This window comes from Centrocercus urophasianus, unplaced genomic scaffold (assembly GCF_019232065.1).
Source record: "Centrocercus urophasianus isolate 14NV4802_14NV808 unplaced genomic scaffold, USGS_Curo_1.0 seq_33, whole genome shotgun sequence".
In the NCBI taxonomy this organism is placed as follows: Eukaryota; Metazoa; Chordata; class Aves; order Galliformes; family Phasianidae; genus Centrocercus; species Centrocercus urophasianus.
The window spans coordinates 8,883,188-8,898,762 of record NW_024884900.1 but is presented as its reverse complement, the minus strand read 5'-3'; the positions used below and the strand labels follow the sequence as shown (position 1 = coordinate 8,898,762).

General features: G+C 48.6%; 1 protein-coding gene across 2 annotated transcripts in view; it reads left to right on the top strand.

The window, feature by feature from the left end:
* Positions 1-15,575, top strand: part of CALN1 (calneuron 1) — a 106,722-nt gene that overhangs the window by 10,941 nt on the left and 80,206 nt on the right. Inside the window, exon 2 of one of the 2 annotated variants that reach the window (XM_042830254.1) lies at positions 8,173-8,293. In XM_042830254.1, the coding sequence (XP_042686188.1) occupies positions 8,173-8,293 (121 nt within the window). Of the gene's footprint in view, positions 1-8,172; positions 8,294-15,575 lie in introns of those variants that run through there. The other variant, XM_042830255.1, reaches the window with a different exon arrangement.

Here is a 15,575-nt window from a genome sequence, read left to right as displayed (position 1 = left end):
ATAGGATAGGATAGGATAGGATAGGATAGGATAGGATAGGATAGGATAGGATAGGATAGGATAGGGTAGGGTAGGGTAGGGTAGGGTAGGGTAGGGTAGGGTAGGGTGGGGTAGAACAGAACAGAACAGAACAGAATAGATTGAGTTGGAGGGGACCCTTGCTGGTCATCTAGTCCAACTCCCCTGCGATGAACAGGGACACCCACAGCTCCATCAGGTGCTCAGAAGATGAAGGTATTGGGAGTTTTGCCATCACCCCCCCTGCTTGCTGCAGCCCCCAGAGGGATTTGTGTATTGCATATTTGTGTAGCTCATTTGAAAGGGTGTGGGGACCTGTCCAGATAAAAGATGCTACCAAAAATGTCGCAGCACTGTGTTCTTTGGGATGTGTTTCTACATTCGTTGTTAAGGTACTCAGTTCTGACTCCCTTTAAAACCTGCAGTTGAAGAAAAATGCCCTCTCTGCACTCTTTTTTTCTGCGTATGGGCGACCTCTTCTTCAGCAGTGGTTCCCCATGAGAGCTGTCAGGCGTTATGCAGATGAGATTCCAAACAGTTGATCGTTCCTGCCAGGTAGTGGGGCTGGGAGCAGGCAGCTCCAGAGCAAATCCCGGGGAAAACAAGAAAATGACGTCTCCGTAACTGTTTTCAATTATTCAGTCTCAGTGGTTCTCCTTATGTTTCAAGAAGGAACACGCAAATCTCTCTGGGTCTAGCTTGTTTACAGAGCGCTCGTGGGTTTAAAATACGACCAGCCTTGGATTTCTGTTGTACATTCCCTTCAAATAAATACTGACATAAAAAGAAGGATGCTGTAATTTGTGCCACCCCAAGAGCAAAATCCCGCGCTCCAGCAGGAAATAATCATTTTGGTTTCTTGGAACAGCTTCGCTCTGATCTTCCAAAGACCGGTAGCCCAAAAAGAAGGAAGCACAGACTTCCTCGAGGCTGCTGAGCTGCTCTCTGGTGGGGTCTGGTGCCTTTGAATGGAGGTCTTGGAGGATGAGGTGCTCAGGTTTGGTCTCTCTTCCCATGAGCAGCCAAGCAGCGCTGTGGTTGTTTTCAAACAAATGGCCCTGGGTGCTTGGGGTGGAGAAGTGCTCGGATTGAGTCGTGGTTTGAAACTTCTGCTGTGATCCACCTCGAGTTTTAGTGGAATTGTGGCAGTGTTATGATTACCCTCGCCGCTTTAATTACTTTCTGTCTCATTCATATATGTTGATGGCTCCCATTCTCGTAGCTTAAAGGAAACTTTCTGTAGGAACCAGCAGCCAGTGCTGTTAAAAATGAGCCCTCACCAGATGTCCAAAGCCTTCTTTAAAGAAGAAGCCTGGCATAGGCCTCATTTATTAGGAGTAATTAATTGTCCTATTAAAAAACCTAAATGTTTTGGCATTTCATTAATAATACATAAGCAACCAACAGGCTATTTGTAGTGTGTTACTTTGTTAAAGCTGCTGTAAAAATTGTCATTATTGATATATTTCATGTTTATAATTACTCATCTGTGACGCACTCGGTCTGTTATGAATAATCCATTGTATATTGTTTTCTCAAATAGGCTGCTTGCTCAGCGTGCTGGGGGTGCCAGCAATTGCTTCTAATAATGTCTTCATGTCTGATTTATGCGTGTGAAATGAGCGCAGCTGGACGTGAGCAAGGGAACAGAAGCACACTCAGAGAGCTGTCCTCGGGACACTGATAGGCAAACACCCGACGGTTGGAAGTGGAGAAAGTCGTAAAGTCAACAACGGTTGGGTTGGAAGGGACCTTAAAGATTGTCCTGTCCCAAGCCCTGCTGTGGGCTGGGAGCCTCCACCAGCTCAGGCTGCCCATGGTCCATCCGTGGCCTTGGGTGCCTCCAGGGATGGAGACATCAGGTTGCATCCCTGCATACCTCCAGCTCGGAGCTCAGGAGCTCACACTTGGCTAACGCGTGTCTTCCAGCGAGACATCTGCTCCTGTCTGGGAGACAGCAATGTGTCACTTGGCCTGGTGCTTCGTTCCAACCGTTAATCACCGTCACCATTAAAAACCCTTGCTTAATTTCCAATTTGCATCTTTATAGCCTCAGCTTCCCACCGTGGAAGTCTTTCTCCTTTAGATTTTAAAGCTTTTTAGTAGCCTGCGTTTTCTTCCTCTCATAAACTCTGATCGTGTCCATAAAGAGACTTTTTGTCTTTTTGGCAGCCTGATGCACACTAGGGGTCCTGCCCTCCTGTAGAGGAGCTGCCCCTATAGAAGGGGGCACAGCAGGGGTGAAGCTCCATTCCCAAATCCCATCTTAATTTTTAGAGGGTGGGAGGTGGGAAGATGAAGAAATTATATTTCATTGCTGGTTTTTCTTTTGCTTTCTCATGTCAGCTGAGAAGCTTTCAGTCAATAGGATGAGAGGGAGCAGCCTCAAGTTGCACCAAGGGGGAAGCTGAGGTTGGTTATTAGGAAAAGTTTCTTCTCTGAAAGAGGGGTGATGGCAGTGGCACAGCTGCCCAGGGATTGGTGGGGTCTTTGTCCCTGGAGGTGTTCCAGAGCCATAGAGATGTGGCATTGAGGGATGTGGTGATGGGTATGAAAGGGGTGGGTTGGGGTTGGACTTGGGGATCTTCAGAGGTCTTTTCCAAACTTAATGATTCTGTGATTCTATGATGCTATGAAAGACAAGACTTTGGTTTGTGTGAAATTTGGACTGACCTCCATCCCTGAGGCAGAAATAGCAGAAAGTAGAAGAAGGAAACCAGAGGGCTTGGGATTGCTGGTTGGGGGATGAGTTTGGGGACAAGAAGAGCTTGTGAGAATGGGTGGAAGTGCGGGTGAGTTGGGTGTGGTGGCAGCTTTAAGCCTCTTTCGGAATAGAAAGGCATCTCTGTACCCTTGGCTGTGATGTGCCTGCCCTGGGGATGGAGCTATCAGGTCCTTGCAGCCCTCACTTCCCAGTGAATTAAGCTGAGGATCACCCAGAGCCATAGTTAAAAAATAACAAACAGCGGCTGTGATTTAAACCTGTCCCGTTGTGTTCTCATATGTTCAGCATTCAGAGAGGAGCATGTATCATTTTTTTACTCAACCCAGCATCTGCAGCTCTTCCTTCCTGCGGGATTCAAAGGCAGCAGTGTGGTTTCAGTTGTTTAGCAATGTGATGTCTTATAAAGTGACCTTCCTCGTCTTCCTAATTGTCAGATTTCCTAGAGAAGGTGGGGAATAAAGCCGCTCAGCGCCATCTGAAGTGCTTTGTAGTCCTCCATCCTGGAAGTTGTGGCTTGCAAAGTGCCTCTTTGCACTGCATCCATTAGGCTTGTCACTCAGCCCTTGTTTTCTTCATTTCAGAGGACTTTTGCCCACAGTTACATCCTTAAATGCTGAAAGTGGTCTGAGCTTTGTAAAGTCCTTTTACTTCTTGATTACCAGGGGGAAGTTCATTGCTGGTATCCCCTCCAGCAAGGCGGAAATCTCAATTACCTTGATTGTTATCCCAAAGAGGGGAGTGTTTTCTTAGGCTAATGCCAATAGATAACCCCATCCAGTACAAGTGCCATACATCGTGTGATAAGAGCTGGGGAACGTGGGGGTAAGGCAGCCCTGCTCCCAGGAAGTGGGATTATCCCTGTTTGCCAGAAGTAAAAACAGAACCCTTTCAGAGGAAGCTTTGGGGCTCATTTGCGCTCACAGCCCGATGACTTTGCATTACAGGCAGAGGAAATTTGGCTTCCCAAGCTGGCCTGGTGTGAGTATGGCTCTGTGCAGGGGAAGTTCGTGTCTTTCTCTTACTGCAAAAGATCTGTTTAAATACAGCCCTAAAGTACCTTTCCAATAATTTCTGGCTTTATTGGTATCAATAGCCAGAAAATACAAACTTCCTCAAAGGCTCTCCTCCCTGGGAGCCTCTATTTTAGGGCTTTCTTTGGAGGTTCCTTAAGCAGCAGGCCTTATTTTTCTCAATCCCAAGGCGCCTTTCTGAGACCCACTCACATCGATTTTGCAGCTGCAGAAAAGCCATCTGCCTGAGCAAACTTTTCCTTCCCAGGTCTTCTTACACACCTGAGTTGAGACTGATAAAATAAGACGTCTGCATTCCTCCGCAGGAGCTTAAATCCCCAGAGTCCCTTCCCTGCATCCTCTGAGCTCCTCCCCATGCTCAAATGAGACCCTTTGGGTCTTTCCTTTGGTAGGTTGGGCTCATCATGCATTGGACTGAGTGATTTAGTGCTCTTCCTAGCAGCAGGATGTTGCCACAGCCACATGTCTGCAGCAAAACGTTTGACTTGCTTTCCCTTAAGTGTGTTGGTCGTGAGCAGATGTGTGGATGTAGTCCAGCTCCATCGCTCCTGGCTGCAACCCTCAGCTGCTCTCTGCTTGGGGGGAGGTGAGGGAGTCCATATCTGTGGATATGTCCCCTGAATGGGATGTTGTGCCTGGAACACGAAGGATCAAACTGCCCAGGGATTGCCCAGATGGTACGTAGCATTCTGCTCTTCCCTTCAGATCTATGTGGAAAGCATATGTTGTTACGCAGCCCGTCTGGAAAGGTAACATTCAGCTCTGGAGAAAAGGACAGAATTGTTTGGAAGTCACCACTCTCGCTGCTTTAGGTGTTGTCATGTTGCTTGGTGCAGGGAGAAGCATCTTTAATGCCATTTCTTCATTTGATGACTCTTTAAAGACTTTTAGAGTGGAGCTGGAGGGCTTACGGGTACGGTTAGGTCATCCTACCATCTAATTGCTTCCTGGATTTTCTATACAGTCCCTTATTTTTTATCTCTAAGAATCACAGGATGGCTTAGATGGAACAGGACCTTAAAGATCATCCAGTTCCAACCCTCTGCTGTGGGTGGGGTTGCCAACCTCCAAGTAACTTACGGTATTGCACGGCATGCGTCCTCTTTCCATGCCTGTGTGTTTTCCATTCCATCATCTTCAACTCTTTGCTCAACTTCAGCCAGGTTTATGGTGGAGTTTTTACTACTTTCCCACCAGTGCCCTTTCTGCCTGCTCCATATGACCCCTTCATACTGGTGGCTGTGGGACCAGCGGGCATCCAGGATAGGGACCTGTTAGTCCAGGTGTCTTATCTCCAGATGGGCAGCAGCCAGCATCCTCCACATTATAGCTGGACAGAGAAAGTAAATGCATGGTCCAGGACAGGAAGTGCAAGTGATGTTGAGTGTTACTTGCCTGGGGCCACAAAACCAGGATCAACCTTTGGGCATCATTCTGTGCTGCACGTAAGAAGAGGTGGATAAGAGATTAGCAAGAAATCTTTTCCAAATTGCTAACTACCAAGGGACATCCAAGATCAATACAAATTGATCCTGATTCCATCTTGTTCACTGATGCTTAAGCTAAACCTTCCTGTTTAGTGGTGGTGTGGATTTTCAATTGGGTCTGAAAGCCTTCTTACAAAACCTATCACAACAGCTGGGGAAGAATGCAGATGGGGTGAGCGTGGATACGTGAGCATCATGTAGCTGCTTTTTTTTTTTTTTTCCCCTTTTTTTTTTTTTTTTTTTTTTCTGATGGCAAATTGCTTACAAACATCTTGTATACCTCATCAACATGGTTGTGCTGAAAGGGAAGGGCTGGCCGTGCTGGGTGTTACGAGTCTGTAACCTGCTGGTGAGCATGGCACAGGGAATCAAACCTTGACAACATACGTGGTAACATTTCCACACCTGTGTTTATGGGTTCTTTGAGGGTTAAATGTCAGTGCTTTTATGATACTATTCAAGGAGATTTTGTTGCTTCAGAATCCCATTATGCCTTTGAGACTACTTTCAGCATGCAGCATGCTTGGTGGGAAATGGATCTTTTGGGGATGAGGAGCAAAGTGCTACCCTCTTGCCTGCTGCAGTGCCTGTACAACACTGTGTGATGTGGATGGAGCCCAAGCATTCTCCCTGCTCCCATCCAGAGGAGTTGGGGGAAGCACTCAGTACCCTGTGATTCAGCACGGGTATTGCTGCCTATGGGCACTGCCATGGCACAGGGCATATCCCATCACACCAGTTCCTTTGTATGAGAGTTTTCCTTGGATCTCAGCTGGCACAGTAGGAACAGCCTTAAGGCTTCTATGTTTCCCGCACAGACCTTCTTTTTCCATTTTCTCTCCTGCTGTGAGGCTCTGTGGCAGAGGGGTCCCACCTGCAGGACAGAACGTGTGTGTGTTCCTGGCTGTGGGTCAGCGCTGAGCATCTCAGAGCTGGAGGCAGACTGAATTCCAACAGCTCTGCAGTGCTTCTGTTGAATAAGACTGGACTTTTAAAATACTAACATACTCAGGTGGTGGAATTAAGCCAGGATTTCTCACTCTGGGCTATTGTGGGTCCCTCCTGGTATATTAGAATGCAGTACCGGACCCCAGGTAGGGGCTGGTTTTAACGTCAGCCCTCAGGGGAGATGTCTTGTCGTACTGTTGTTGTTTTTTAATGTATTTTTTTAATGCTTGTAGAAGTGAGAGCGATATCAGTAGTGCCTCAGAGCAGCACAGTGTACACTGCAGTTCCAGTGCCCCAGCCCCTGTTAAATCTCTCTTTAATTTGGTCGGCTTTTGGAAAGCAGTGCAATGGCTGTTACATCGGGCTCGTGATTGTGGAGAGAAAGAGCGGATCGATTCCTGTCTGAACGCTGTATGGATGGGCTGGGAAGTGATGAGGGTGTGCAAAGTGCCTCCCCAGCACTGCTTCTGGGGTGCAGAGCAGCACCAGGGACCGAGGCAGCCCCGTGCAATCCGACAGGGGGACGAATCCCCTTGGTGCAAAGCGATGTGTCAGCACCCATCAGAACCAAGTGCATTAATTGGCAAGTGCTGGGAAATTAGAGATGCGCCTAATGAAAAAGAAAACCTTGTTTACGGTTTCTAATGCGCTGCTGGAGAAGCTGGCTCCCAAATAAAAATACTTAAAGTTACGATTAGGATTTATTTACATAATTACAGCCAGAGAGATTCTAGGGAGACATGCTGAGCAGCACGAGAGGAACTTCGTGCCTTCCGTTCCCTCTGTCTCAGGGTTGGTTTGCTCTGGATGAGTCCATTAAAGCTTTTACTAACTCAGTGAGGCAACACATCATTTGTTACAGAGTAGTCCATCGATGTGGGTATATATATTTTTGCTTTATTGACTGTGGTGGGAACATAGGGCTGTGGAAGAGCCAGGTTATCTTCGTAATGGCACTCTTGGCTGGGGTGTGTTGCTGTAGGTGGCACTTACCTCTTTAAGGTCCTGGCACGACGGGGTGAATGTGTCCTTGGAGATGGCTTCAAATGGGGCCACATCCCTACAGGTTGCCCTGAGGCAGCCAAAGCTGCCCTATAAACATCAGGTCCTTAGTGGTGCTGGGTGGGTGCCTCTTGATCTTTGCAATACAAAATGCAATACATCCATGATAGGCTGCGCTGATTGAAACGAGCCAAGGAGATGACAGATCTGCCTCTTAATATTCCAACTGACTTTGGCAAACTTGCCTCTTTATTCTGTGTCCTAAATCAGTGTGTAAGTGCTGCTGACAGTAATTTCCACGTTTGTCTGTGCAGATGGCTGCCCTTCGCCAGGCTGCGGTGTTTATACCTGCTAAGTTTGCAAACACATTCCCGCTCCAGTCTCCCATTGAGCAGTATTTTTCTTTTGCTGTCATGTTTGTGAAATGAAAATGTTCTTCGTCAGGCCCTGCTCGAGTGGGAATTTTCCTCCTGCAGCCTGGAAGGAGGCACACACTGCGGTGTGTGCTGTGGCTGGGGACTGAGCCGCCCCCACTTGCTCTGGAGCAGGGTCTGTGTGTGGCTCTGACAGCCATGCACTGTGCCTTATAATTGCATGCCAGTGTACACCCCTGTGCACTGTGTTATTATTGTCAAATGCTAAATATTTGTACTGAAAGCTGCAGTATGTTAGGGAGTCGTATTTTACTACAGCGCTGCTGCTCTGTGTCTGCTAACTCTTGTCCTGCATAAGGAAGAAGCTGCTGCTTTTTTTCCCCATTTGTTTAGGTCCTGCTTCAGACCTAAATTTAATCTGCAGTCCATCAGTCATGCACCCGACTCCAGTGCACGTTCCCTGGTGTAGGGTGCAGAAGACATTGGGCTGGGAGGCAACTCCTTCAAGGCAGGTTACTGCTCTGAGTGAGCCATGAGAAATCATTGAAATCAGCCTTTCTCTCCGCTTTTGTCTCGTACCCAGGGAGAAGATGCCATTCCACCATGTAACAGCTGGCTTGTTGTACAAAGGCAACTACCTGAACCGATCGCTCTCCGCTGGCAGCGACAGCGAGCAGCTCGCCAACATCTCCGTGGAGGAACTGGATGGTGAGTGATGTCCCTGCAGTTTTCCTGGGGGTTTCAGGATGGGAAGGACTCGTTCTCACCTTATCATCAGCACTGACATGCAATAACCTGAAAGGCGTTCTCCCAATAAAGGTTGGAAGGGAGATGTCTCAGCAGGCCTGGGACAGAGAGAGCTCCCTGACCAAAGCTATATGCAGAGCTGGAGGCTGATGGTAACCTTTGGTTTTGTCCTTCTGCCTGGAAATAAGGCAGCTTTTGAAAGAGTGAGACTGTTGCTTTTCTGGGCGAAACTTTGCAAAAGAAAAAACTGAACTGATGGTTTTCTGTTAAGATGTTTTCAGCCGTTCCCTGGGAACCTGCAGAGCTGAGTCTGTCTTCCTGAGCAATTCTTGTTAGTTCTGTGGCCTTTCAAAAGGTTTCTCTTTGTTTCTCAGTGTGACGAGGCACACAGAAGTGGCTTGTGGCTTAGGGAACTGGAAAGGGCTTTAAAATTCCCTTTTCCAGGTCAGTGATGTGGAGCACAGTCTGGCCATGGACTGGCAAAAGCCGGCAGGGAGGTCACCCACATCTGCTGCCTGGAGGACCTCCACAGTTTCTCCCCTACAGATTGTTTGCTGCTTGTCCCTTCTCCCCACAGACGGACTGGGAGGCCAGGTAGACTCCCTGTCTGGTTCCTGGTGGGAAGTTCTTATTTCCAGACAATTTGTGGCTCACCAGGGCCGTTTTGGAGCAGCAGTTAATGTTGTTGACAGCTGGTCTTTGAGGGCGTTGGAACTAATTGAAGCTCTTGGTTTGCTTCCCAGTGGACATTTGGTGCGAGCCATGATGACACTCAGTGGTCTCGATGGAGAACTTAGTGGGTAAATGAGCAAGGGAATGGTGCAAGGTGGAAACAGTCCTTCCAGGACAGGTTGGAGGCGTTTTGGCAGAATAGGGCAGCATTTCTACCCTCCCTCCCCCATTTCACCTACACTTTGGTGAATCAGTCTGTAGTCAATGAGCTTTTTCAACTCTAAACCTCTGGCTTTGATTTTGCAAGCTTGAGGGTAACTTATCTGAAGTAGAAACAGGATGTTTTTTGGGTATTTGTCACTGCTTCTCTTCTTCCCAGTGTGCACTGGAAGCAGTTATGGTGAGATGAGCAATGTGACAAGCCTCTGTCATTGCTGAGCTGGCACTCTGAGAACACAGGGACTGTAGGAGCATCCTCTGAGCATTTTTGGGACACTGAGACTGAGCTGTCCAACTGGGTGAACTGGCTCCAATTCTGTGCGTCCTACCGATGGCAAATTGTGTTGCAAGATGAAACGTAGCTGTTGTCCCTGCTCAGGATGTAGGATGTGGGAAGGGAGCTCACGTGCAGAAGCTCCATCCCATTCCTGCCCTTCCCACGTTGGGTGGTGTCCCTCAGCATCACGTCCCGTGGCAGCTTTGGATGGGAGCAGTGGTGCAGGAACGCGCTGTCCCTGGGGAGAGACCAGCCCTCGAGACACCGTGGGTCATCTCCATTAATTAACAGCAAATGAAGTGAATTAGGCGTAGAGAAGCTGCCTTCTGAGAAGGCAGCAACCGAGTCGCCGCTAATGTGAGTGCTGCATCCATTTAATTTGGTCCGTGCCCTATTAGAGCCGTGCTGCTGAATTGGAGAGCAGCACATTTCATTCATCTCTGCTCACAAAGAATATCCCCTTCGTTCTTCAGGATGGTTAGAGCTCTTTAACTAATCATCCGTTTATTCTCTGACTGTTAAGCACAGGCTTCTTGTTGCAATTTAGTTATATATATTTTTTTCCGACAGCCTTTTGCTTTACAAACACCTATCTTCAAGGGCTTTTTATCTCTGCCATGAGGATATGCCCCAGTTCTCAGCTCAGCAGAGAAGAGCTCAACCTCAGGCTGTTTTTTTTTTCCTACCTGTGAATGCAGAAGTGGCACTGAATTGATTCGCATCCGCTAAAGCCACAGTAGCCTAAGATGCTGGAGATGTTTTTCTGTGTGTTGCTAGCAGAGCACACCACTGGAAATCATAGATAACTTCAAGTATGCAGGCACTCTTTCTGGGATTTGTTGTTGGTACCAGCATAATGGCCAGGTATGCTGGGAATGGGTGAAGGCCCCACTGCTCACTGTCCAAACCCGAATCACAATGGGCCTTTTTGCCCTCGAACCTGAATTATCTCAGAGTGAACAGCAAAGTGTTCTTCCTTGAGGAGTTAATGTCATTGTATGGGAGCTTTGTGGATGTACTAAGCTGTGATAGCTCTGTGCCAATAATGTGTTTGTGTCTAATCACATAGGCTGGGAAAGAGATGCCTAATTCCCCGTGCTTCTTTTGTCAATGAGATTTGGATCCCAAGGCAGTCCCAGCCTGCTGGCTAATTCCAGGCTCACGTCTTAAAGCTTTAAAGGTTTAATGTACTTTTTGGGGAAGTAAGTGGGAATTTTCAGTACCCATCCGTGCACTTGTTGACAACCAACAAGTGTCCCAGCCCTTTTTTCTACATCTGGCATTGCACATCTCTATGCTGCTTGTGTTGTGAAGGGTTTCTGCAGGTGTGTTGTCTCTGGGATGCTGCAGGGCAGTGCTGCTTGGCTGGGGCACGGCATTGCTGCTGCAGCCATGGATGAGGAGTAGCGTGGAGATCAGGAAATGGAGAATATTTCTGTCTCAAAGCAATACAGAGAGGGAAGGAGTCCTTTTTTTTTTTTGGATGAACACACACCGTTCATAGCAGTGTGCCTCGAATGCTGCTCTCCTCTTCTCCCACTGGTTATTTTCCCCTACAAAAACTTTGCATCAGCCATCTGTTGGCTTCGACTCCGCTCTATTTTCCTCTATCCTGCTCTAAATACTCCACAGGGAAGAGGCTGGAGGTGTAGTGGAAATGCTAAGTCAGGCCTAAAACAGTGATTGAGCACCTGGTAGAAAGGCAGGGCCAACCCAGGGGAGCTCAGGTGCATCCAGTGCACCTGAATAACTGGAAGTGTGGAGCCAGGATCCACCTCTTCCCAAGACTCATTTAAGGGTTGGCAGTGGAGCATCTCTTGCTGGAGAACCTTGCCTACTTTTGGCCTTCAAAGGTAAGCAGCTCTTTTACTTCATTTCTGCATCCTTGGCTGCTGTGTTTGGGCTCATTCTCATTTGCTGTGGCCAAAGACTTTGCCACCCTGCTGTTATCATCCCATTATAACATTATAACAGGTTGCACCAACGGCTTGCTTATTCCTGGTGTCACGTTTGCTGTTTGTGGTTCTTCAGTAGCAGCAAGGTTTGGAAGCTGTCGCTGTCACAAAGGGAATTAACTGGCTGGAAGCTGTATTAGGCGGTGCTTAACTTGGTTATGCCGAGCAGATGATGAGGTTGGAAGTGGCAGGCCATCCATAACCTGGCTCTGAGGGACCACGGAGAGCCACGGGCTCTCGGATGGATGTTATTGCCATGTGCACAGCCATTTCCAGGCATGAGATTATAAACTAGGGCTGGGAGGAACTGTTTTACATATAGATTTTCTGTCTGTTGTTAGGTGACATAAAACTGTGGCACGGTTTGTGTGTGCTCTGTAGTTTCCAGATTCCTTTTAAGCTTCTGTCCTCACATTGCAAACGGCTAGGGGTATTTTTAATAAAAAATGGTGGATGGAAATCATCGAGTCAGGCTTGAGTCATCCACCTCCATAGGCACTATCTAAAGAGTATTGTCAGGAGGTAAAAACATTTCCATAGTAGGAATCTGACAAATATCACCTGAAGGAAGGCACATGCATTCTAAGTAGGCTTTGCAGAAATTGTCTGTGAAATGCATTCCAGTCGGAGTGCTTTGCAGTGAAAACCCACGTGTGGACCACAGCAGCAGCTATCTGTCCAGAAAGCCATTCTGATAAATCCTTACATGACCCAGATTTCCCTGCAGTCAGCCATGCCCATGCAGAAGCTATGTCATATGCAGCACTGGGATCATTTACGGGCATCTGGTGGCTCAGACTGTGCATCCCCAACCCAGGTAGGCTCTATGACACGTGCGTGGGCTTGGCAAATGTTGGGCAATGTGTTTTTTCTGCTTGTAGGAATCAGCCTGTTGCAGTCCCTAAGGCTGACATCCCAAGTGGAAATGGCAGCTCGTGGCTTTGCCAGCCCAAAGTGGAGACATCAGCAGAGCATCCTGTGCAGTGGGGCTGACCTGCTGCCTGCAGTGGTCTTTGTGGCGAGAACCTGGTGATCCCGATGATCTGGGGGTTGTTGGATCGTTGCAGCTTGTACCCAATGCTGTAGGGTGTGTTTACCTGGTTCCTGCCACCTGCAGAAGCTCTCTGCTGGGTCCCTGTTTCCTGGGCTCCGTTGTAAAAGTCAACAGTGAGAGCACATTGGAAAACAGCTCTTTGAAGTTATTAAAGGGCATGGATAAACGATGCCCATATGGATTTTAAATTAACAGTCGGCTCCAGCGTGCCAGCAGTGCAGGCAGAGAGGAGCATTGGGCTGCACAGCAGCGTGCCTCCACCCTCACTGTGCCCCTGGGGCTGGGGGCTCATCGTGGGAGGAGCAGGCAGGGTGGTCACATATTGGCTGTGCAGCCGTGCTGTTTAGCCCTATGGGAACTGTGGTGAGAATTGAGGCTGTGGTGTGTTGATACGATAGTCCTCAGTCCCAGGTGAGGTGGAACAGCAGTGTGCTTCAGGAGGGGAATCCAAAGGGACGGGCATTAGTCACATCCCTGACTCATGGAGCAGCAGCAGGGCTGCGTCTGCTCCGCTCGGCGCTTTGCCCATGGGAAAAAGAAAAATGCTTGGGAAGGTGGGGTGGGAAGGAAACAGCAGGGGGAGCACCGTGGTGCTGGGGGTCCAAGGAGTGCCCTGGGACACGGTGTGGTGGGGGGTCGTGCTGCTGGCTGGGCTCTGGGCATGAGTACAGGCTCCAGTGAGCAGCCCTTTAATTAACTGCGTGAGTCTGTAACAAGCTCGTTTTTCTCTTTGGCAGAGTTCTGTTTTGAAAGAGAGGCTCATCCACATTGTCTCCGTTGTGAGTGATCATGGCTGGAAATGGAGTAATTTATGTTTTATATTGGGCTTTAATAGAGTTTCGTGTTTCTGAATATAAAACTGCAGCATCACTATGCAGATCCCTCAGTGGGCAGAAGCAGCTGAATCCCTGACTTTATCCAGCTCCTTCTGCTGACGTTCCAGTTGTGTATGATAATGGCAGTGTGGGTTTCCTTGGGACTTGATAGTTTCAGGTACGAAGTAGCCTCCATTGAAAGAAAATCGTAACAGTGGGTGCAGCATAAATATTTTGCATCGTATGAAGTTGTTGCAAGGTGCAACGTGCTCCAGACAGCACCCTTCCAGGGGGCAGAGCCTGGCAGATGGGTACACAGTACGACACGTGATGTTGGTGTGCACGTTTTGGGAAGGATTCAGGGAGGTTCTGTTACCCCATCCCATATCCTCACTGTGCAGGGCATCGGGGTAAGCAGGGAGAGGTTTAACTGGAGCTCCTGGCCCTGAAATGTAATACCGAGCATCATCTCAGAGGGAAGAATCCTTACAGCAAGGGGGTATAAATAAAATGAGATTGGCTGCCAGCAAATTAGAATTACAGGGATGCCATCTGGACAACAGTTAAAGAGATTGTTTGAACTCCAATGATGCTGACATAGTTATAGGAACCGGCTGGCAAAGCGAGCGAGCTATTGCTGGTGGAGATTCAGATATCCTTGGTTTGCAGTGAAGGCTTCTGGTTTATTGTAGCAGAGAAGGAGTCCCTTTAGGATGGATGGGAAGAGGGCTGAGGGCTGTATCTCTGTTCACCTGGGCATCCTCACCTTGTGTGTGGCTCCCTGAGCCCTTTTGGCCACTGCTGTTCCAATGCATGGGGCTCGGTGGAGAGATGGGCGTTGTGTGCCTGCGCAGCCTGGGGGCACAGGAATGGAGCAGATCCAGAGCTGAGTGTGCTTTAAAGGGCATGTAAATCATACTGAGACACATTTGTACAAATTTTAATATGATTTTTTAAATTTTTATGCGAGCTTTTCAGCCAGATGATTCATTTTTCATGTTTCCTCTGTCCCTTGCCTTACACCCCTGGCTCTGGCAAGTCTCTTTTCTGCCAATCCGTGCTGCTTTGTGCATTTAGGAGCCTCATCCTTAATCTGTTACTCCTGGAAATGTGCCCCTGGTGCAGTGGGAATGGATAGGGACCAAAATAGGACCACTGCATCCTGGACCTAAAAGGTGGCACATATCTGGGGCTGGGAAGGAAAGGAGAGCTAAGGCAGTTTTCTCCACCATTTCCCAGTGGAAGGGGCACCGATGGGCTGTATGTGAAGCCAGGCTTCACACGTTCCTCCTTTAATTACAGCGAGATTAAATATGTACAGATCAGGATGTTGGTGTGACGCTCTGCGTGTGCTCCATGTGCCCTTCTTGCAGAGTGTCATGTGCCCCTCTGAGCTGCATAGATCAGTGCTGCAGCCCAGCTGTGTGAGCTCACCATGTTTGCAGCACATTGTGATTAAGTCATGGTGAGCGAACCTCGCATCAGCTCCCTTGCCTTTGTTGGGGTGGCCTTTCACCAAACCACAAACATCTGCAAAAAGCTGCTGGTCTGGGGACCTGTTGTCAGACAAGGGCTTCTGAAGAGGAGCATTCCGAAGTAGGAGTTAGTTGTCTGTTAGTTCAGGTATCCATTTCTGCTTCTACTTCTTCCTGGGATGCTTTGGCCATCGCTTTGTGCCTCGGTTTACCTAGCCACAGTGATGCTTGTGGGAGAGAGGACAGCACTGAGTCCACTGCTGCTTGGGGTGCTGCAGAAGACCTCTGGTCAAGCAGCATCCATCTTGCTCCCTGTTGCTTTGCTTTGACCCCTGTTGCCATGTCACTGTGCCCATGGTGACAGCTGGGTGGGTTGGGGTTGGCATAGGGGAGCTCTGATTTGGCATGAACCCTTTGGCTTTCCCTCAGCTGCTGTGCTGTTGGGATGGGAGATGCTTGCTGGAAATCTTGGTTTCCCATTTTTCCTTGCCTGCTTGTGGGTTCTGATAAAATCTCAGCACGGTCTGAGTGAACAAAAGAGTGCAAACGTCAGGAAAAGTCAGCGGGAGCCACTCTGAGCATCCCAACTTGTGGTTTGCATCGGGCAGTCTCCTGCAAGTTTCAAGCTGGGGAAAGCAGGAGGGAGAGGTGATGAGGTGCCTCATCCAGCACTGGATTGGCTGTTCCCACAGCTGATGAGCTGACAGCCAGCTGCTCCTGCAGGTCCCAGCACAGATGGGTGTAGGAGGAAGGAGAAGGAGCCCCATGGGGACACA